Source organism: Melopsittacus undulatus, chromosome 4 (assembly GCF_012275295.1).
Source record: "Melopsittacus undulatus isolate bMelUnd1 chromosome 4, bMelUnd1.mat.Z, whole genome shotgun sequence".
In the NCBI taxonomy this organism is placed as follows: Eukaryota; Metazoa; Chordata; class Aves; order Psittaciformes; family Psittaculidae; genus Melopsittacus; species Melopsittacus undulatus.
In genome coordinates, this window is record NC_047530.1 from 79,026,462 (window position 1) to 79,049,500 (window position 23,039).

The window sequence follows — 23,039 nt, forward strand, 5'->3', positions numbered from 1 at the left end:
AAATTTCTGTTGTCATCACTTATTTGCTGTATGGTATGTGATTATTAAATAATCTATTAAGAATTAAAAATACCTGAATATTTGTCTTAGCCTGATACCAGAACCTAAGACACATTTTCTAATAGCATGAAAGATACCAAAGCTATATATTTTAAGTATAAATAGTGTGAAATAACTGTTTCTGAAGCAGGTCCAGAAATGAAGCTGGTTCCTAAGACAGTTGTCTTTTTCCTGTTAGTCTCTCCCAGCTTTGGAGAAATAGACCATAGTCTAACTAAGCATATCATTAAGGATAACAGTTATATTTAATGAATGGAAAGAATCATAAATAATTGTTGCCATGAACTCTGGCTGCAGAAATTTGACTATTTCTTTTTTCATAAACTGCATCTTGGCAAATGCTATATTTTGTTAAAAATCGCAGCCCACCTGCAACAGCAGTTTGATGTTATTCTGTCTTGCTCATTTACTTTCAAAATAAGGACAGATGTTTGTGCTTCATTATAGACAGGAAGATGTTTGTGCTTAATTATGTATTTCTCCCTCCCTGCACTCTTAGTTTGATAATAAATACTCTTCACATGGGAGAAGGTATTTTTCCAGCTTCTCTTTCCCCAGTTTTATGTATGTGCTTCATAGGCTAGAAGTGGCGTTTTCTTTCTGAGTTTACGCTACTTTACTGGACAAGCAGCAGGTGGTGCTGTAAAGTTCCTGTTCAAACTTGTTATTTGAACATCGGGTGGGGGAAGAGAGTAATTAGAGAGTTGTTCAGAACACTAAGCACAACGTTTCAGCAATGTTTTTCAGCTTTTCAAGAGTTCCTAAAAAAAGAGTCCAGGAATCAACCACGGTCAAAGTACACAAATTACAATTCCTGTGTAAGCTATAAGATTTGCTATTTGAGTAATAGCAAATGTTTAGAGATGTTTTCTACTATAACTTAAAAGATAATATTGCTTGACACAGCAAATAAGTTGCCTAGATGATTCCAGGTAAGTTGTAGATAAAAAGCCAGTTATTAAACTTGGAGATGGAACTGATTTTTCAATATGGTTAAGTAGAATTTTGTGTTTAGTTGACCTAAGCATGTTCTGTATTTTGGCAACATGTTCTCAGCTCTTCAGTTTTGCTGTATTTGAATGTAGAAAGGTCGAGTTATCTCTTCCCCGCAGCAGTTCAGGTAAGTGATCTACCTCAGGTATATATCTGCCCTGCTGAGAGTGCATAGGTTTTCAAGGCTGAAGGAAGGAGTACTTTGAAAGCAATAAAATGATACTTGAGTTCCTTGAGGTCATTGGGACGCACATTGTGCCTGCTGCCTGAATTCACTTAGTATCCACTTCTCCAAGTGGGAGAGCCACCATATCTCGGATTTCTTTTACGCACCCAAGCCTCTTGCGATCCTGGACTCTGAGCTGTGATGAAAAGCATTCTCTATTTATTTTATCTTCTCCTAAAATGGAGGCAGTATCAGCACATGTCAATTGATGTCAAGTTTAAAGGGGAACCTGAACATTTCAGAAAATGTTTCCACATGACGTTGTTCCAGCTCATTGTTTGACAGTGTTTTTTGTATTCATCCATTTGTGCATCCTTTGATTAAAGGTCCTGATTTGTTACCATTTGTTACCACATCTAGTGTCAGCTAATCCTAGGAACATTTATCAGTGAAATAGATAATTTCAGTTAAATATTACTTGTACTGTAATATAAGTAGTGTGGGATAAGTTTCTGAAGCAGTTGCAGAAATGGAGCTGATGTGTAAAATAGTCTGCTTCTTTCTGTTAGTCTCTCTCAGCCTTGGTATAGATGGGAAATTTGCTCAGAATTTTATCGCCATTGCAGGACCTCTACCCAGTGAGTTTGTAAATAGATTGCATTTGCAGGACCAAGTCCTATCCAAGAAAGATCAGGGCCCTGCTGTGCCTGAAGCCCATGGTTACCTTTGTCAGCAAGATCTTGTGGCTTCTGAGCTGCTGCAGTACTTCTCCCACCTTCATGAGATTGGGGTGACGCACTACAAAATCTTCCTTCCATGGGCACGCATTCTTCCCAAGGGGGATGCCAGGAAGCCGGATGAAGCTCAAGTGCAATGCTACCAGAAGCTACTTGAGACCCTGGTTGCCGCAGAGCTCAGGGGAGTGGTAGTTCTGCATCACCAGCATGTCCCTGGTGCTGTGGCTGCACAGGCCATGGGTTGGAAAGCCAATGCTTTTGCTGACCTTTTTGTGGAATATGCCGAGTTCAGCTTCCGTGTTTTTGGGGACCTCGTTGATGTGTGGCTCACCTTCAGTGACCTGCCAGATGTCCTTAAAAGCCTGCCTTATGATGACCCCCAGTACCGAGCCTGGGCCCTAGCTGCAGCTCATCAAAGAGCTTACACCATCTACCATGAGAAATATGCACCAGCAGGTAAGGAGAATGGGGAGAGGGATTGTTTCTATGTGACCTTCTCACAAACATTTTGTGATGGGATTAAATGGTAACTGCTACATCTAATCTTTGTGTGAATATGCTATCAATGATTTCAGAATTACACAGAAATCCTTGAATAACAGAGTCCTTCAAATCCCTTATGTTGATAATTGGTTTATAGTTTACTGGTAATTGCATTTTACTGGAAATTATTGCCAAAGTAGTTTGGGACAATATATATGTGTATGTGTGCATATTTATAATTAATATTTTAAGCCTCAGGGAAGTTTTAAATAGCCTCCAGTTGATTTGAGCAGCAGAATCCAGTACTTTAAACCTACATGTTATAATACTTCTATATGCTTTTTCTCAGTTTTTCACAGTCGTTCATGTGCTGTTAATTTAAAGACCAGCAGATGCACCTGATCAACTGTTCATATAACAACAAATGTGTTAAATAATAAATGTGGGACTGAGATATATGAAGAACCTTTGATCCCTGCCCAGTTGTCTCATTTTTAAAACCTTATTACTTATTTCAATGTCATTGAAAACTGGGATTGCAATTGCTAACATTTCAGCTAAGAGAGGAAGATCATGCCATCATTCAGCAGCTGTGCTATAATCTCTTATGTGTGATGGATGTAGGCTTTTTCACTAATGCATGATGTGTTCCAAAGGAATACAGCTTTGGAGGTCAAGATCTAGCTGAAGAATCAGGTCAAATTCAACTATCAGCCTTCCTCCCAAAACATGGAAATCTTTGCAAATTTGTTGATAAAACCCACTTAAACAAAACTGATCATGATTTAAAATTACGTTTCTCATTTAATCAAAGGTAAGTTATTTTATTTAACTTTAAAAAGTTGACTTAAAAACTTCAAGCAACATGAAGCACAGTATTTACTTTGTTGCTTAAAATGACAATTACCTCTATCAATCAGTTACAAATTACTTTAAAATTACTCAAATCCAGCCTTAGTCTATTTTGTGTGTGTGTGTGTGTGTGCAATGACAGTCATAATAATCAATCTGTTTCGTAGATAAAGTATTTTTGTGTATTTCTTCCTGACCCACAGAGGAAAGACTAGAAAATTCCTAAATGTACCTCAAACCATGAAGAAATAAGGCACAAGAAGTTTTCTGTGAGATAGCAATAGTGTGGGGAAATCTGCAATGTCCTATGTTTGACTTTCCTCATTGCACATACTGTGGTTTTAAAGTAATTAAATCTTAACTGTACCTGTGTTACACAGAGCAAGAGAATTTCACCTCTCCTGTGGATGCCTGGGATATTCCAACCTGCTGTCCTCTGAGGAGTGCCTCCTTCAGGGCTGGAGTTTTTCTGTCCCAGGCAGATAACCAGTAAAGCTGGCAGAGTCATCATTTAAAATAAAAATAAATCATTTATTTTTAGTTCTTGCATTTGTCAGGAATACTTTGCAGTACAGCTCACGCTACCTGGTGATAGCCCTAAGAAGTTGTCTGGCTTTGCTCCCACATGTCCCCCCAGGTTCCCAGCATCCAGCACAATGGATATAAAAACCACTGTAAAACCACCTCAAAGGCATGAAAATGAAAGATATTCCTTATAATTATGCATGGAGTGGAAGAGCACCCACTGGAGAGCTGTATTCAGACCCACCTTCCTGTAGCCAACAGTGCTCAGATAGGCAGTCATGATAAGATTTAGTGATAAGATTCCTTGAACTCTGCCTTTGAATTCCTACCTTCTTTAAAATCTCCTTTAAAATCATAGTGGGTATCTGAAATCTGCCACCTATGGCACTGTCTGATGTTCTACATCTTTAAAAAATTTCCAACTGATTTTAAAATAACTGAATGAAGGTTTTTATTACCCCTTACCATACTACTAAGGGACTGCCTCTTTCTTTTTCAAGATGGAAAGCTGTCCATTGCCATAGGAATTGGTCATGCCTTGGATAGCACTTCATCAGAATTGCTTTCAGTTTCTCTTCAGGTAATACCTCAATGAAATTATTTCCAGAATTGTATGAATTTGATTTGATTTGACTTGGTTTTTATGTATGGGATCAAGTGACCTGTGTCGAATTAAAATTTTAGCAAGTTGACCAACTGACCAATTTGTCAAATTTTACTTATTTGATTAGCTCACTGATTTAAAAAATGACTTCAGCATCCTTTTTTTGGCTAGTAAGCACTGATTAAGATATACAGAGACATATTTGCTCTCATCATTGGCAATTCTAGCAGTATCCATGCTTAAATGACAAGGCGTTTGCAAAAAGCGTAGCCATTGTAATTTTCTTTGCAAGTCTGCTTAAAGCACCACCAAAGGAATAAATATTTTAAATAACTGCTATTTAAAAATTCTGCTTTATTATGTGAAAACACAGACTGAACTGTGCTAAAAGTACCTACCTGCATGGGGATGGCATGAGGAGAATATAATCTCTACAAAGATCATGACATCCTTTCTGTAAAGACCAAACTCATTGTTTGTAGTTGTCTTCACTTGGAGGATGTTGATGTCGGATAAAGTGAACAAATGTCAGTGCAGGATTTTTGCTTTTATTCACAATCCTTCAAAATCTAGTAATATGGTAAGCAATGTTGTAGGCATGCCATTGCAAGGATACAAGCAAGGTGTGGCTTGTAGGGAGAGGAAAGGCGTATTAAGTGGGCTGACTAAACTAGAAGAAAACCTTGAACTGAAAAATAAACTGAAAGCTTATCAGGTTTTTATTTCCCAACCTCATCAGCTGGCACAATCTATTCCCTTGAACTTGATGACGGCTAGTGGGATAATGCTTGTAGTTTGGAATGGTTAAACATTTCTGCAGTGGACTTTCCCCAAAGGATTATTGATAAGACCTATCTGAATCACGTACTTGCAAAGGTTTCTCTGATTAATCATAGACACTCCTACTAATTAAAAAAAAACACCCTAAAATATTAATATTGAATTCATAAAATGCTCTCAAAATTTCACTTAGCTGTTTAAATTTTATTTTGTTTAGAAAGAGAGATAGAGAATGCATCTTCCCATACAGTATCCAGTTTGTACTCATCATATTGTCCAGAGCTCCCCTATAGCTGTATGTGTTATTCAACAACATAGCTTTATCGGACATTTCACAATTTTATATGCTTTTAATCTAATACCTGCAAAAAAAACCCACATTTTATTTTAGGATGATTCTTTTCCTTTTCTTGTTTCCAGGATTCAGTAGACTTTCTGTCTCTCAGCCTCCAGTATGGTTGTGGAAACAAAATAGATTTCTACAAGAAATTGAATGAATTCCAGGTAACGTTATGCACAGTGTTAAATTATAGCAGCAGATGATCATAAATATAAGGGGGATTTCATGTTTCTTGATGCATGTCTAAACAGTTCCAATTTGTTGCAAGAGGTCAGACAACAGCTAAACTAGGGAACAGCTTCCTAGTGTTCACTTGCTTCTCTGTTATTCTGACTTAAAAACGGGTGTTCAAGAGTGCTGGAAAGGATCATCTTGGTCAGTACTCATTATTGATGCGTTAACAACTAGAATGGCGTCATTGTTTTGTCCAGGTCCAAAAAACCTCACATCTTAAGTGTTTTGCGAGCTGCTAATATCTATGCACTTAGACACTATTGTATGCTAGCTTTCTGCAGTGGTGCCACTAAACTTCACAACTCCAACTCAGTAAAGGCAGTGCTAGAAATGTTCATGAAGAGGAGTTTGTGAAAGGATTAGATCACAGCAACAATGTCAGTTATAGGCTAGTACCTAATATTAAACCTGTGGTAGTCTAATGGATGAGCTGCATTCTTAGTCCTTAAGACCAGAGTCATCCAGCAACTGTGCAGCAGAATGAGGAGCTACCCATGTGACTCATTCTCTTTAGGGTCCCAGCATGCTGTGGTTACTCAAAAACCTGGAGTGGGCCACTTATGGCAACATATTCTTACTAAGTAAGCTTCCAGTAAAGGACATTGGTCCTTGTGCCTTTTCAATGACAGATCAAACAGTGTGGGTTTTTGGGGTTTATGCTTTTATTGGGCATTTTTGAACCAGAGAAAAATAGTAGGTGGTAGTTAATGCTTACTCTCTTGATTTATTAATTTAACTTCAAAGAACTTTATGACCAGTTGTCAGTCTTCTAAGTATTTCCTATTCTGTGCTGAAAGCAACAAATACCAAGAGCATGCTTTTACTAGCTGGCTGATGCTTGTTTTCAGACATATCTCTGACTTCTGGTTTTGCAGAATGTCTGGAAGGACACGGACATCTTGGTTTTTAGTCTGAAGCTCCTTGATTGTGGTTCCATGGAAGAGAATCTTTTCATACCAGTAGCTGACATTGTCACAGGTGAGTGACCTATTTTGAGGAGGAGGAGAGGTTTTTAACTGAGCTCTGCATGGCAAATTATAGAGGAAACTAAAAATTATTCAGCCCAGAACATTGCTATTAGATGAAATAACTCTAGTTTCTTTCATTGCCTTCTTGGAAAATTAAGGATGGATGGTGGTATAGAATCAGAAGCTGGAATTTTTCTCCCCCAAAGCTCTAAATCATTTTCATCAGCCTCATAAGTTTATATTGGATATTAGGAAAAAAATTGTCCTGAAGGGGTTGTCAAGCTGTTGGAATAGGCTGCCCAGGGAAGTCGTGGAGTCACCATCCCTGGAGGTATTTAGATGATATGTAGATCATGGTTTAGGGACGGAGCTTAGTGGTGGACTTTGCAGTGCTAGGTTAGCAGTAGGACTTGATCTTTTTTTAACATGAAATTATAAATATCTAATAGAAACTCAACATGTTTGTTCTGTGAAAAATACTAGTTATGAAAAACATCCTGTTTCTAAAGTTGTAACTGTATGTGCAAGCAGTGTCGTGCAGTCCGTGGCATCTATATTGTGACTAAGTGCATCACTTCCCTTTTTTTTCAGCTATTAATAAAGAAAAGGCACGAACAATTGGGTATGATGTTACTGAATTCTTGAACTTCTCGTCTCATGTTTTAAGGTACGACTTTTGTTCCTTAAATCAGACGGTCTCCTCTAGAAATGTGTGTGCAGGCAGACACAACACAGTTTTAGTGGTAAAGTCATAGAATTACAGAATTGTAGAACAGTTAGGGTCGGAAAGGAGCTTAAGTTCATCAAGTTCCACCCCCCTGCCATGGGCAGGGACACCTCACACTAAACCATATCACCCAAGGCTCTGTCCCACCCAGCCTTGAACACTGCCAGGGATGGAGCATTCAAAACATCCCTGGGCAACCCATTCCAGTGCCTCACCATCCTCACAGTAAAGAACTTCTTCCTTATATCCAATCTAAGCTTCCCCTGTTTAAGTTTTAACCCATTATCCCTTGTCCTGTCACTACAGTCCTTAGTAAACAGTCCTTCCCCATCATCCTTAAAGGCTCACTTCAGATACTGGAAGGCTGCTATGAGGTCTCCACTCAGCCTTCTCTTCTCCAGGCTGAACAGCCCCAACTTTCTCAGCCTGTCTTCATATGGGAGGTGCTCCAGTCCCCTGATCATCCTCGTGGCCCTTCTCTGGACTTGTTCCAACAGTTCCATCTCCTTTTTGTGTTGAGGACACCAGAACTGCACACAATACTCCAAGTGAGGTGTCATAAGAGCAGAGGGGCAGCATCACGTCCTTTGACCTGCTGGTCACGCTCCTTTTGATGCAGCCCAGGATACAGCTGGCTTTCTGGGCTGCAAGTGCACACTGAAGCCAGCTCATGTTGAGTTTCTTGTTGACCAACTGCCCAGGTCCTTCTCCACAGGGCTGTTCTGAATCTCTTCTCTCCCCAACCTGTAGCTGTGCCTGGGATTGCTCCGACCCAGGTGTAGGACCTTGCACTTGGCATGGTTAAACTTCACGAGGTTGGCATCAGCCCACCTCACAAACATGTCAATGTCCCTCTGGATGGCATTCCTTCCCTCCAGCATATCAACCGAACCACACAGCTTGGGGTCTGCAGCTAGTTCCTGAAAGGCTTGGGAAGAAATGTCTTTCTGCTGAGCCTAGTCTCGTGCTATTACAAGCAATATAATCCTCTTCCACTCTCATCCTTTGCTACCCAAATTGCACCTTCAAGCCAATAGATAACAAGTACTTTTGCAAGTCTGCTCTTTTCAAGAGGAAAATAGTTAAAATTAAGTAAATAAATACAACAGAGGCTTTTCTAGGGGAAAAGCCAGCTGGGCCTACAGAACTGTGGGAGGTGTCATTGTGCAGGATTAGATAAGAAGCAGGATGGATTGATTTTAATTTTTCCCATGGAAATTTGTGAGAGCTGTTGTAGCTTGTGAAGTTACTACACACTGCAAGAGTTTTGTTTGCATCTTTGCCCTAGCTGTAGTGAATTATGAGAATCCACCTGCAAGGAAATGCATTGGATGTATAGCCCTTGAGCTGCTCTGTGGTTAGCAATTTGCACTGCACCTTCATCTGCCAGCTGTATGGCAGTAGGTTGGACTGACTAGATAAGAAAGAGACTATACCCTATTCAGCTTATATGACCTGAATGGGAAGCAAACAATTCTGTTATCCTCTGTGTTTGCAAGTTCTGTGGCACTAGTATCCACCCTGGAGATTTTAACTTCTTTTCATTTTGTTTGCAGCAAAACAAATGCTCTACAGGAGAACCCAGATGCTGTTCTTCCCCCTCGCTCCTCCTATCAAACAGTTTGGGAAATGTTTGCTAAGCAGTCTGAATTGGAGAGGGATTCTTTTCTGCAAGATGTTTTCCCAAGTGGTTTTCTCTGGGGCACATCCACAGGTGCCTTTAATATTGAAGGAGCTTGGGCAGAGGATGGGAAAGGAGAGAGCATCTGGGATCAGTTTGGACACACAGGTCATGTCTACATGAACCAAACAGCAGATGTGGCATGTGACAGCTATTATAAAACCAGCTATGATGTTTATCTACTTAGGGGTCTCCATCCCCAAATGTACAAGTTTTCTGTATCCTGGCCTAGAATTTTTCCTGATGGTACCAATGAGACCATCAACTCCAAGGGTGTTGATTATTACAGCAAATTAATTAACAGTTTGCTTGACTCTAACATTGAGCCCATGGTGACTCTCTTCCACTGGGACCTCCCACAAGCTCTTCAGGCTCTTGGTGGCTGGCAGAATGACAGTATCATAGATACTTTTGTAAACTATGCCGACTTCTGCTTTTCCACTTTTGGGGATCGGGTCAAGTTCTGGATTACTTTCCATGAGCCTTGGGTTATCAGCTATGCTGGATATGGCACCGGAGAGCATCCTCCAGGAATCACTGACCCAGGAGTAGCATCTTTCAAGGTAGGAACACAGGAATAACGGGGATACTGCAGCTGCCATTGTTGTGTTGTTTTCCTCTAATAGTTCTGTACTTTAAGCCTAATGTGGCCTTTGATACAACTATTTGCTTGTTGGATTTGTGATGCTTGCAAAAATTTATGCCAGATGGATTTTAGAGGGTATTATTTTTTCTATTGGGAAAGCCAGTGTTGATGGATAGCCAGATTCTTCTGTTTATTCCAAATCCACTGTACTCTCTGGCTATGGTTGTTTTGTCAAGGTTTTTTCTTTTGAATGCAGGTAACATTCTGTGGCAATAATCTGAATGCTTACGAGTTTTTGTCCAAAGCAGTGTGACACATATTCCTCTGTGTTCTTTCCCCAGGTGGCTCACACAGTTCTCAAGGCTCACGCCAAGGTCTGGCACTTGTACAATGACAAATACCGTTCTCAGCAGCTGGGAAAGGTGGGGCTGGTGCTGAATTCAGATTGGGCTGAACCGAAGACTCCAACCAACTCTGAGGATGTGAGGGCATCTGAGAGGTACCTGCAGTTCATGCTGGGCTGGTTTGCTCACCCTGTATTTGTTAATGGTGATTACCCAGATATCCTGAAGTCTCAGATCCAGGAAGTAAACCAGCAGTGCTCCACAGCAGTTGCACAGCTACCTTTGTTTACAGAGGAAGAGAAGTCCTGGGTGAAAGGGACTGCAGATTTTTTTGGTCTTTCCCATTACACGTCCCACCTGGTCAGTGCTGTGACTAATGGGACCTGCACACCAGACTACAAGAACATCGGGAACTTCTCCTTGCATGTAGATCCTTCTTGGCCACAGACCGCCTCTTCTTGGATCCATGTGGTCCCTTGGGGTTTGAGAAGGCTGCTGAAGTTTGTGTCCCAGGAATATACAGGGTCAAAGATCCCAATTTACATAGCAGGAAATGGTATGCCGACAAAAGACTCAGGGGATCTTATTAATGACACTCTGCGAGTGGATTATTTCCACCGGTACATCAATGAGGCTCTAAAAGGTATGGAGAAATCTAATACACACACATCTTTTTAAATGGTAGCTAGCTATTCTGTCCCTTCTGTGGTGGTTAACTTTAAAACATCACCATTTGCGCAGTGATATGAGGTCAGCTGCCTATTTTGTATGTAGTGTGATCTCATATACTTCAGCCTATGTGGTGTCCAGATATGGAACTCTATTCTGTTAGATAAAGGAATACGTTTTTCATATATGTGGGTTAATGTAGCCTGGACCCTAAAATTAGTCCCTCTGAGAGGACAGCGTTTATACTTCAGCTTCCCTGAAGATGATTTGCCAGCAGGCAGGATCTCCCCTGTAGAGATAGGTCAGGACTGTCTTTACTGATTAAGTGGATCTAACTGGCAGCATCCTGTACCATTTCAGGTTAGATTTTTTTTTTTTTTTAGGGAGATACTTATATCATCTCAGTCTTTTTGAGCAAGGTTCAAGGTATGCTTGTGTCATTGCAAACTGTGTATCAATTGATGTAAAAATAGTATTGTTGACTGAAGTTCTGGACAGGTATAGAGATTTGAGTTTTCAAATAGAGGTGTGACTGACTGATACTCTCTTGACATACACAAACCAATACTGATGGGAAGAATTCATTAAATATGCTGTATCAAATAGGCTGGTGATCAGGATACAGCATTTGATCTTGATCTAGTTCTCAACATGCTGATAGAAGTGTTAAAAGAGCTACAGAAAACACAATTTAGCATTGTTATGTATCAGAAGAAGTAAAGACAGATTTCATATGGGAAGTGAACTTTTCTGTATTGAGAGCGATTCAGTGCTTTTTTTGTAGGCAGTGTGAGGCTGGACTTGCCTCTGCTGCTATTAGATAGGCTCTTCTGCTAAAAGAAGCTCTCCTGTGCTCAGGGAAGATAGGCACTAAGTACACATACTGTTTCAGTTTAACTATAGTGTTAAATGTAAAAGTGTACCATATACCTGAATTAATCGAGTGTGCTTGAAAACACAGGTGGAAAGGGATACCAGTGGCGCAAGTTTGGTGAGGATTTTTGCCTAAAAGACCACTGGTAGATGTTTGGTTTAACAGTTACCCTCAGTTGTGGTGGTTATGTTGTGCTGTGCTGTGTTCAGATGAATAACAGTGTCTTTTAACTGTTCCTGTGACAGCGGTAAAACTAGACGGAGTTGATGTTCGGTCATATATGGCTCGGTCCCTCATCGATGGCTTTGAAGGCCCAGTGGGATACAGCCTAAAATTTGGGCTGCATCATGTGAATTTTGAAGATAGCAACAGACCAAGGACTCCCAAGGCATCTGCTTATTTCTATTCCAGTATTATTGAAAAAAACGGTTTCCCACCCAAAGCCTTGGACAGATTTACTGCACCGGCAGTGTTTGACCTACCTGTGCCATCCAAGTTGCCAAATTTACCAGCATCAGAAGTTCCCTCCAAGGCAAAAGTTGTCTGGCAGAAGTTTTCATCTCAAGCGGACTTTGAAAGGGACACATACTTTTATGGGACATTCCCAGAGGACTTTTCATGGGGTGTGTCTTCTTCTGCCTACCAGATAGAGGGAGGTTGGGATGCTGATGGCAAAGGACCCAGCATTTGGGATAATTTCACCCATATCCCAGGGAATATCAAGAATAATGACACTGGAGACATAGCCTGTGATAGCTACAACAAGGTGGAAGAAGATATTTACCTGCTGAGAGCCTTAGGGGTAAAGAACTATCATTTCTCCCTGTCTTGGTCTCGAATTTTCCCCAGTGGAAGGAACAACTTGATAAATAGCCACGGAGTTGACTACTATAACCGTCTTATTGATGGACTGGTTGCAAACAACATCACGCCAATGGTCACTCTCTACCACTGGGACCTTCCACAAGCTCTCCAGGACATTGGTGGCTGGGAGAACAGCGCACTGATTGACCTGTTTGATAGTTTTGCAGACTTCTGTTTCCAGACCTTTGGGGACAGGGTGAAGTTCTGGATTACACTTAATGAACCCCAAGTCATTGCATGGGTTGGCTACGGCCTTGGGGCATTTCCACCCAACATCAATGACCCTGGCACTGCTCCCTACAGGGTTGCCCACATCTTACTGAAAGCTCACGCCAGGGTCTACCACACGTACGATGACAAATACAGAGCAAGTCAGGGAGGGGTCATTACTCTGTGTCCCAACATTGAGTGGGTTGAGCCGAAGACACCAACTGACCCTAGGGACATAGAAGCTGCAGACAGGCACCTGCAGTTCCTGGTGGGGTGGTTTACACACCCAATTTTCAAAAATGGGGACTACCCTGAGGTCATGAAGTGGAAAGTTGGGAACAGGAGTGAGCTCCAGAACCTGCCATCGTCTCGCCTACCAGTTTTCACAGCAGAAGAGCGTGAATACATCAGGGGGACGGCAGATGTGTTCTGCTTCAACACCTACACCTCCAAAATTGTAACCCATGCAGTGACACAGTTGAGGCCCTTCTCTTACGAGTATGACCAGGAAGTCTCAACAAGTGTTGACAGTTCCTGGCCTTCCTCTGCTATTTCTGACCAGCGGGCTGTGGCCTGGGGGCTGAGGAGGCTACTGAACTGGATCAAAGAAGAATATGAAAATCCCCCAATATATATAATTGAGAACGGGGTGGGGGTAAAGACCACATCAGATGTTGATGACAATACCAGGATATTTTACTACAAAACATACATTGATGAAACCTTAAAAGGTACCTGTGTTTGTTATTGTTCTGTTGGTGTTGCGTATGTAATCACCTCTCTAGATTCCTGCTTACTTCATTCCTCTGAAGAGTAGTTTTAAAAAGTGGTTGATGTTAGCCTTGAAATATTCTGAACATGATATAAACATAGTGTTTCTTTTTCTGATCTCCTTTGCACGACCATTTGTGTTTTGTATCTTCCAACTATGAAGAGTCTCTTAATGATCTTAGTTGATGAGTGCCAGCTTTATGAAGCTAAAAGCATGCATGTGCTTGCATGTGAATTCAATGTAGCTCGTTTAATGTATGATTATACCACTGATGCTTTTCCATTTGTTTCTGATCTTTCAGCTTACAATTTGGATAATGTTAATCTGAGAGGATATAACGCTTGGTCTTTGATGGATAACTTTGAATGGCTGAATGGTTATGATCCAAGATTCGGATTGCATCAGGTTGACTTTGACAATCCCAACAGGCCAAGAACCCCAAAGCGCTCTGCTGTGTACTATGCAGAAATCATCCGCAATAATGGTATCCCAATGCCAAAAGAAGATGAATTTTTATATGGAGAGTTTCCAAAGAACTTTTGGTGGAGTGTAGCAACTTCAGCATATCAGGTTAGGAAACAGATATGGATTTTTAAACTGTCTGGACAGTTAATTCATTTTGTATGAGACACCTACAGCTTTTTAAACTAAGTTTTACTGTAATTGAGGGTTAGTGTAGCAATTGCTGTAAAAGGGAGGAACTTGGAGATGTTTATAGGGCATAGTTATACCACAGGAATTGAGACAGCAGCATGGAATTCAGAAGAGGCAGCCACCATGGAGCAGCAGGTGAACTGAAACAGTGCCTGGTCTGTGACATTGTGCTTTGCTAATATGTCTTGCCTTGAGACCCAAGAGTTCTTACTAGTTTGGTACAGCAAAATCATTGCTATTCTTAGTCTAGCTGATAAGTCAAAATATTGTGTAATGTTGCAAAGACTAGCAGGCTGAATTCTTTGCTTGGCCAATACCTATATTTGGAGTTTACTAACAATATTCTCCTATCTTCAACTACAGGTTGAGGGAGGGTGGAGAGAAGATGGGAAAGGACTAAGTATTTGGGATCAGTTTTCTCACACTCCCTTGAAAATCAGCAATGGTCACACTGGAGATGTAGCTTGTGACAGCTACCACAAAATTGAGGAGGATGTGGAAATGCTGAAAAGCCTCAAGGTGTCTCACTACCGCTTTTCAATCTCCTGGGCCCGCGTTCTCCCAGATGGGACCACCAGATACATCAATGAAATAGGACTGAACTACTATGAAAGGCTTATTGATGCTCTTCTGGCAGCTAACATCATGCCTCAGGTAACTGAAAATGTAACTTTCAAGTAACTAAAAGATGGCAGAACCCAAGTCTGATGCTCAGAACTTGTACATGTGTTTCCGTTTCCATCCATCCCTCAGATAATGTCTTACCAAACCTATGCCTTCATGGCAGTGCTCTAGACTGGTGCAATGGACGTACCAGATCACACAGGTGTTCTATTGGATTGTATTTCACCAGAGACTTGGTGCAGGCACAGCAGTTCTTCACTGACACATTCTTGTGATCACAAGGTTGTGGTGGGTTTTGGTAAAGGCTTCATCTTCACCGTCAGGCAGTCCTTTGGGTTCAAGTAATTTCCCCACATCAAGAAACTGAAACACTGACAAGAAGGTATTTTATTTGAGTACATGAGTGATCACTGCAAACTCAAACACCAGGTAGCTGCAAATCAAAGCACAGTTTATTTATGTTCATATGAGGCTAGATTGCTGTGCTTATTTCAGAAAGCAAGAGTGACTGGTTGAGTCCTTTCTCTTGCTATCTTTCACTTCAGGTAACTATCTACCATTGGGACCTCCCACAGGCACTGCAGAACATTGGTGGGTGGGAGAATGATACCATAGTTCAGAGGTTTAAGGAATATGCTGAGCTCCTTTTCCAGAGACTGGGAGATAAAGTGAAATTTTGGATAACCCTCAATGAACCCTACAACGTTGCGTATTTTGGTTATGGTGTTGGAATAGCTGCTCCAGGTAAGACCACTGGGTATAACAGAGCCTTCACAGCACTGTAGGCACAGCTGTTTTATGCTGCGGCAGAGCAGATGCTAGAAACTTGCAAAGGCAGAGCAAGAAAGACTATGTGGTAGGGATACATGGGTCTGCTGTGGTGTGGTGAAGAGGTCCTGCTTTCACTTTGCCTGTCACCTCCTAGACCCATCTTATTTCCACTTCTCTAATAAAGTGCTCCTCTGCAACATCCAGATTACACTTGCTGCCTGGAGCAGACCCATTTTCAGACCAGCCCCAGGGATTGTGAAGGGTTAGGGCTGGAGGAAAGCCAAGCTTGGCTGTAGGGTAGAAGAATGTGGAGGGACAGGAGCTAGCCTGAACACACAGCTGTCTGCTCTCCATGCTGGCAGCAGCAGCGTGTTGCTGGGGCTGGCAGCCTTGCATGGGTAGAGAGCTGAACCAGCCCATATCCCACTGCAGGGGGATGAAGGGGCAATGCAGGGTCCTGCACAACCGTAGCTGCATCTTCAGCTGTCTCTACTGAAGCAGTGATTTCATCCCAGGGCTGGGACCAAGGGCACCAGAGGCTGCACATTTACTTGTTTACTAGTGGGCAGTTCTGGGTGTCCTGGGCGTTGTGTTGACCTGGGAAGCAGCTGATGAGAACGCTGGGAACTGCTGTTCCACCACCTTTGCTGTCTCTGTCTGCAGGCATTTCCATTCGACCAGGGCAAGCTCCCTACGTGGTGGCGCACAACTTAATAAAGGCCCATGCGGAAGTCTGGCACCTCTACAATAAGACCTACCGGGCAAAGCAAGGAGGTTTAATCTCTATCACCATCAACTCTGACTGGGCAGAACCAAGGAACCCACACAACCAGGAAGACATCAGTGCTGCCAGACGATCCTTGCAGGTACAGAGACACCTGGTCACACCTGCTGTCCTGGGTTTGTTCATGGTGACACCCCATCTGTGGGTGCTGGAGATACCCAGAACACAGGTTAGCATCTCACTGGAAGAAAAGGGTGAGCCAAAGGCATCACTGCAATGTATCATCCTCTTCTAGTGGCCAGTAAAGCTGCAACAGAAATGAGACAAAATACGGTCGGAGTGACAAAAGCTTGTTAAACTTACTGCCATTAAATGGACATCCCTGGGTATCTCTATGTGTCTGTCCATTATAAATTCCAAAGCAGCACATGAAAGAGAAACCCCTTGTTTTGATACATAATTTATCATTCTTCCTTGTTTCCTGGCTTAGTTTTTCTTAGGCTGGTTTGCTCATCCCATTTTCAAAACTGGTGATTATAATGAAGTGATGAAAACAAGGATTCGGGAACGCAGCCTGGCTCAGGGTCTGAACCAGTCCCGGTAAGAGCTCAAGCACACACCTGCTTCTGTTTCACCTGCTGTACTGAAACCTGTGTTATTGGTAGATAGGCTGAATTTCAATGATTCTATTGCAGTATTACTGTAACTAACTTACTGTATCCTCAGAGAAAAACTCTAGTGTACATTTTTCCTTTTCCTTGTCTTTACCTCCCTTGTGAACTAAATTTACTAATTGTCCTGGGTTCAGCAGTAGCAGTCATTTTTCTCCTTCTTAGTAGCTGGTGCAGTGCTGTGGTTTTGACTTTCAGCCTGGGAACAGAGCTGATAACACCGATGTTTTTAGTTGTTGCTCAGTAATGTTTACTCTGACCAAGGACTTTGTGAGTCTCATGCTCTGCCAGGGAGGAGGGGAAGCCAGGAGGAAGCAGAGACAGAACACCTGACCCAAACTAACCAAAGGGGTATTCCATACCACAGCACATCATGCCCAGTATATAAGCTGGGGGCTGTTACCCAGAAGGCCCAGACCACTGCTCAGGTTGGGCTGGGTATCGGTTGGCGGGTGGTTGTATTCTCGCCCCTTGTTATTTCACTTATCATTATTGGTGGTAGCAGCAGTGATCTGTGTTATACCTTCGTTACTGGACTGTTCTTATCTCAACCGGTGGGAGTTACATTCTTGTGATTCTCCTAGTCATCCCTCCGGGAGATGGGGAAGGAAGAAGAGGGGAGTGAGTGAGTGGCTGTGTGGTTCCGAGTTACCAGCTGAGCTTAAACCACAACACTAACATAACCTGTCTCTGGGGTAGTAAGTTGGCAGCTCAGAATGATGTAGGAAATGCTCTGCATTAGATACAGTGCTTTACCTGATGACTGTGGTAAATGTGTTTTAACTTTTCTTAAAATTATGTACTGAATTTGAGCACTGAGAACTCACTGGTCCCTCTGAATTATATTTCTTATTTCGCAGTTCCATGAATTATTCTTAACTTTATTGTGGTAATAGTGCTCCATCATGAATGTTTTTTCTTTTCTCTCTCTTTCAAGGCACACACAAGGAAAGTACTTTTTTCTCTTAACATAAATAGCAGTTTAATGGGGTGTATTAGATCTGGGCTATTCCTGATTGCTCATTTGTGCAAATGGGAATGACCACTTGTTTTGAAATGAGGGAGATTGCGGAAGAATCGGTATGTGCTCTGCAGCAAAGGTGGATCTCTTCAAGATTTGATTTATGCTTTTGTGTATGCCTAAACCACTTGCATTCTTAGGCACTTTCTTGGACATGCTATTTTTTCTCTGGTGGTTGCTGCCATTAATAACAGAACAAAGTCATGTGTATTGATTTATGAGGTAACGTGCCCAAGCATCTCAATCTTCCAGAAGAATTATGGTACCTTGCCTTTTGCTTGTGGTACTGGTGGCAGGTATACCAGCATTACACAAGGTGTGTTCAAAGCATAGATCTCAGAGAGAAAGCTCACCAGTTTTGTTTCCTGTGCAGAAGCCAGAGTTTATGAAACAACACTGTATCAGCCTCTGCTACAACCTACCAAGTGCTACTACTGCCACACAGAGAAGAGCTCCTCTTGTAGCAGACACCTGTTCCCCTGCTGCTGGGAAGCACATGTTAGCAGAGGTGCCTGCCTGTATCTTCAGTATACACAAGCAGGAGTACAGTGTTTTGATGGGCTCATGACAGCTCCCCTGAGCAGGGACAGGACCCCCTGGATGGCACTGGCTGCTAGCAGGCACTGTTTAATGCTTACTTCTATCAGAGCCAGATGGCCTTTTGCAAGACAGTGGGCTTGAGACTGGTCACTTGTAAACACTGCAGCTCTGGGTCCCCACAGGGGTTTGTGACAAACTCCATAGGTGAACATGTGACAGTCAAAATGATTATCACCATTTCCTCCCATTTCCACACTCCTTTACTGGGCAAACACTGTTTCTTGTCTTGTAAAGCAGGATGTTGGTCAGGCTTCTTGTGTGACCTTGATCAGGACTTCTAGCCATCAGGTGTCTCTTTTCTGGTCAGAGAAAGGTCTGTTCTTCCCCTGAAGAGCATTAGAGCAGGCAGCATGAACTGCATAGTCTAGCAAAAGCTGAGTTTATACAACAGCACTGGGAAGGGGTAGAAGCAAAAGAAGGGGAAATCCTGAGAAAACACACAGTTTGAGGGGTTTATGCTTTTCTCTGTTTTCTATTGCAGGCTTCCAGAATTTACTGAAAGTGAAAAGCAAAGAATTAAAGGCACATATGACTACTTCGGTCTGAATCATTATACTACGGTATTAACATACAACATGAACTATCCTGCTAGTGTTGTGTCGTATGACTCTGACAGGTAAGATATGCACATCTGGAGCCTGGGCCAACTGAGCAGTGTAAACTATTAGCCCATAGTGCTGTGAGACAGGTATTTTAACCAATACTAACAAAAACATCCATAAACTGTACATGTGGTACTGTTATTTTCACAAAAGGCCAGCAACAGCCTGTTTTGCAGACCTGATGATAAATATGAATGCTAAAAACAGGACAAAGAACATTAGAGGATCTACTAAAGGAAGGAATCTGCACTTGTGAGTCTCCCAATGGTTTGGGATCAGCTGTCAATCGTATTTATCATATTTCCTGTCCCCAATCTGCAGTTTGATTATCCTGTGTTATTAATACTGCTCCATTTGCTGTTAAGCAGTCATTAGTTCCCTCACCACAGCAGATAAATGTAAGTTCAAAGCCTAAACTGCTGAGTCACTTCATATTTAAATATACGTAAGTCAAGGTATTTTTTAGGTAACAATTTCTTTCCCCAGCTTAAAAAGATAAACAGGAGTTCACTAGTTTTTCCTATGAGAATTGAGGTAATGGTGGGAAAACAAAGGCTGTTTTCTGAAACCTTTCCATAGAGAATAAATTAAATAATTATACCTTCCCTTTACTGCTGCATCCCCACTTCTGTGGTTTAGTCCATAGTGGGACACTGGGCTCAGTTTTACATTCCTGTATGTAGCTGTAAACAGCAATTTTGTGTGCTCAAAGACTGCATTATACACACTACAGAGATCTGGAGCTAACATTACATCCTCAGCCATAGCTGATTTAAGCAGAATACCATTGTGAAGCAAAGTATCAAAGTGTTGTTTAGAGGCTTAGGAGCTCCAGCACTACCCTCACCTGCTGTCACAGCCTAACCAGCTGGCTACAGTGTCCCCCCAGCCTAACCAGCTGGCTACAGTGTCCCCCCTGGTTCAGTGTTCTACATAGCTCTGTTTCTCAGCCCTGCAGTGAAGAGGTGCCAGGCGCAGTGGCAGGCACTTGGGACTGGTCCCTTGATCAGCATGTCCTCCTTGCAGGGGTGTAGCTTCAGTAACAGACCGCAGCTGGCTGAACTCGGGTTCCTCCTGGCTAAAGGTGGCACCCTTTGGTTTCCGAAAGCTCCTGAAATGGATAAAGGAAGAGTACAACAATCCTCCTATTTATGTGACTGAAAATGGGATCTCTGAAAGGGGAGCCTCAGACTTCAATGACACTTTGCGAACACATTACTATCGGAGCTACATTAATGAAGCACTGAAAGGTGAGAGTGACTATTTAAAGCTGATCATCCAAATCTCTAGAGAGCAGCAGTGTCTTGCCACAAGACTGGTGTGTATAAAACAAGTTGTGAAGAGCTGAAACACCACTGCTATTACCCTGCAAGTTGCATACTCACACAGGTTTAATCTCTATCTGCTTCTGAGAGCCTTTAGGTTTAGCAGCCACTGCCCATGGATAGCCAGGACATTGCAGGGAAAAGGTGGTCTAAGGGAAGAACAAATCCTGGGCTCAGAAGGGTAACTGCATCTTTCTTGCATAGCTGCATCTGGCAAGAGAAGGTGCTACTACTACTGGAGGAACACGTATTTCGATTTCTAGCTTGACTACTGCCGTGTCTAAAAATTTCATCTTTTTTTAAACAAACTCAAACTGTTTTCAGTTACAGTACTGATCATACATACAACACTGGAGAGGGGCTTTTCTAACATACTGGGTGCTGCCAGGCCCGTATTCAGAATGGGGTCATTTACTGTGGTTTAACAGTGAGGCCCCACAAGCATTTAAAACAATACTTGTATGCTGATGGCTCTTCTCCTTTGTTCCTAAACTTTTGTTTATTGGACACAAGCTTTGATTGTTGGAGCAGGCAAAAATAGTCTCCAGCACTGGCAACTACCCTGGTTGCTTGTTAGGTCAGCTGCCAGGTTATGGCTATCTCAAATCAGCCAAGAAGCAACACAAGAGGGGGGGAATGGGGAGACAGCAAAACCAATGGTGCCAAAACAGTAATAACCCCACTGTGCTTGGCACCCTGGTGCTGTGCAGTGTCCTGAATCATCTTCATGTCACTGCTGGTCTAGTGGTGACATCTCCAGTCACTCGGCTGCACAATCAGTCTCTTCTTTCTGGTCCTGGTAACAGCCATTGTGCTTGATGGTGTTGACTTACGAGGCTACACTGCATGGGCACTGATGGACAACTTCGAGTGGGCAGAGGGCTTCGATGAGAAGTTTGGGCTCTACCATGTGAATTTCACAGACCCGGACTTGCCACGGCACCCCAAGGCGTCTGCCAGGTACTACTCACAGATCATAAACTGCAATGGGTTTCCAGACCCAGCAGCTGGCCCACATCCTTGTCTGGAACTGGAGCCTGAAGGTAAGCGACACAGCAGAAATTGTGCTTTTTATGGTTTGTATGTGCATCTGATTCCAATCCCAAAAGATTTCCATAATCTTTACACCACCACCATTTTCTGCAGTATTCTTTTTAAGGGCTCCAGTGGTGCACTGACTGTTTTATTGTGTTTTGTCATGACTGAAAACATTCACATGGAATTATGGCACTTTCATATGCCAAACCAAACAATGACTAAAATTTTGTATGATAGCTTTTCAAGACATGCAGCAAAACAAGTTATTCTGTTTCACTTTCCTCTAATTAACAAAATGCCAGAGATGTTTTCCAAACCATACACGTTCTGTATTCCCACACCATGTTTTCCAAACAATTCTGAATACTTTATGTCAGTCAGTGTTTTGGGTAAGCCTTTGGAAATACTGATTCTTTTGTCATTTACATTTTTCTGAACTAGAGGTGTGCACTAAACAGCAAGCACTGTTAGCATGGGCTTTTGGGGATGACCATGGCTGCTGAAGAACACTCACCTCTCTTGGAGTATTGACAACTGCACTCTTGGCCCCAGCTATGCCTTTATTCTGAGCTAGAACTGTGTCAATCAGCGATCCACACCATTATGGCCATGGCCACAGCACTGAGCCCAAGCACTGAGCTCCCTGCAGAGGCAGGAAGTGGCCATGCACATACACACATGCATGAAGGAGCTCACCCAGGCTGTGTACTAACACCTTTTCATTGTTTTCCCATGGACAGTGCCACCAACAGACACCGCACCAGGACCAGCTGCCAGTGTGCACTTCTTGGGATTAAAATTAACGTCACAGAGAGCAGAAATAGCACTATATGTGCTTTTTGCTCTTTCAGGAGTTGGAGCATTGGCCTTGGCTCTTTTTGCGTATAGGTATGGAAAGTTATCTAAAAGATCCTGTAAAAGATCATACATGGAACTTAGTAAACTGTGAAGCTTCCACTTATTAAACTGCTTTGTTTTTTATTGAAAGTCTACAGCATGTGGGGAAGAAACCTAGTGCTTGTACTGCAGCAACTGTGATTTGCTCTAGAGCCAGCTCCCCATCATTTTGTTGTTTGCTCACCATCTTCAAAGTACAAAAATAAAAATGTAAGTGGCCCTAATACTGTGCCTTCGTATTTGAACAGTGTGGGATAATTACGTTTCCTTTAACTAGGAATGTGAAGCTGCACAGAACACCTGTAGTATTTAGGTCTCTAACACAAAGATGCACAGCACATTGTACAGGGGAGAGAAGGTGATGACCATTCCTCCAAAATAGCAGCTACCAGACCCTCGTTTTGCAGCCCTATGCAAATTTTCTATTTTACCAGATAAAGACCCATCTTTTTTATTCCTGTACCACAGCCTGGACCCCAAACCCCATTTCAGATCTGTTTGATGACATTTTAATATGAACAACTCCTACGTAAGATCATTTCAACTGAAACAAGAAGACTTCCATTCTGTTTTCAATTTCAATGTACAATCCTAACTGCTTGCGTCCTTGTGACACAAGTACTTCTGAGGAACTTTGCAAGGA

General features: G+C 42.3%; 1 protein-coding gene across 1 annotated transcript; it reads left to right on the top strand.

Moving 5' to 3' along the window:
• The first annotated feature begins 1,748 nt into the window (after positions 1-1,748).
• Positions 1,749-22,448, top strand: LCT (lactase). Its single transcript, XM_031053383.2, has 18 exons — positions 1,749-2,412; positions 4,317-4,346; positions 4,860-4,921; positions 5,621-5,704; positions 6,650-6,752; positions 7,334-7,409; positions 9,026-9,713; positions 10,078-10,723; positions 11,869-13,428; positions 13,771-14,039; positions 14,487-14,777; positions 15,293-15,491; positions 16,182-16,384; positions 16,733-16,842; positions 19,016-19,150; positions 20,163-20,386; positions 21,268-21,504; positions 22,240-22,448. The coding sequence occupies exons 1-18, from the start codon at positions 1,749-1,751 to the stop codon at positions 22,446-22,448; spliced, it is 5,790 nt and encodes a 1,929-aa protein (XP_030909243.2).
• Positions 22,449-23,039: the final 591 nt, after the last annotated feature.

Bases quoted from the DNA above. Each gene is read 5' to 3' on its own strand.
- LCT (XM_031053383.2), top strand. From the start codon at position 1,749: ATGGAGCTGATGTGTAAAATAGTCTGCTTCTTTCTGTTAGTCTCTCTC. The intron at 6,753-7,333 runs GTGAGTGACCTA...CTTTTTTTTCAG, and splicing joins AGTAGCTGACATTGTCACAG to CTATTAATAAAGAAAAGGCA. The intron at 21,505-22,239 runs GTAAGCGACACA...TCCCATGGACAG, and splicing joins TCTGGAACTGGAGCCTGAAG to TGCCACCAACAGACACCGCA.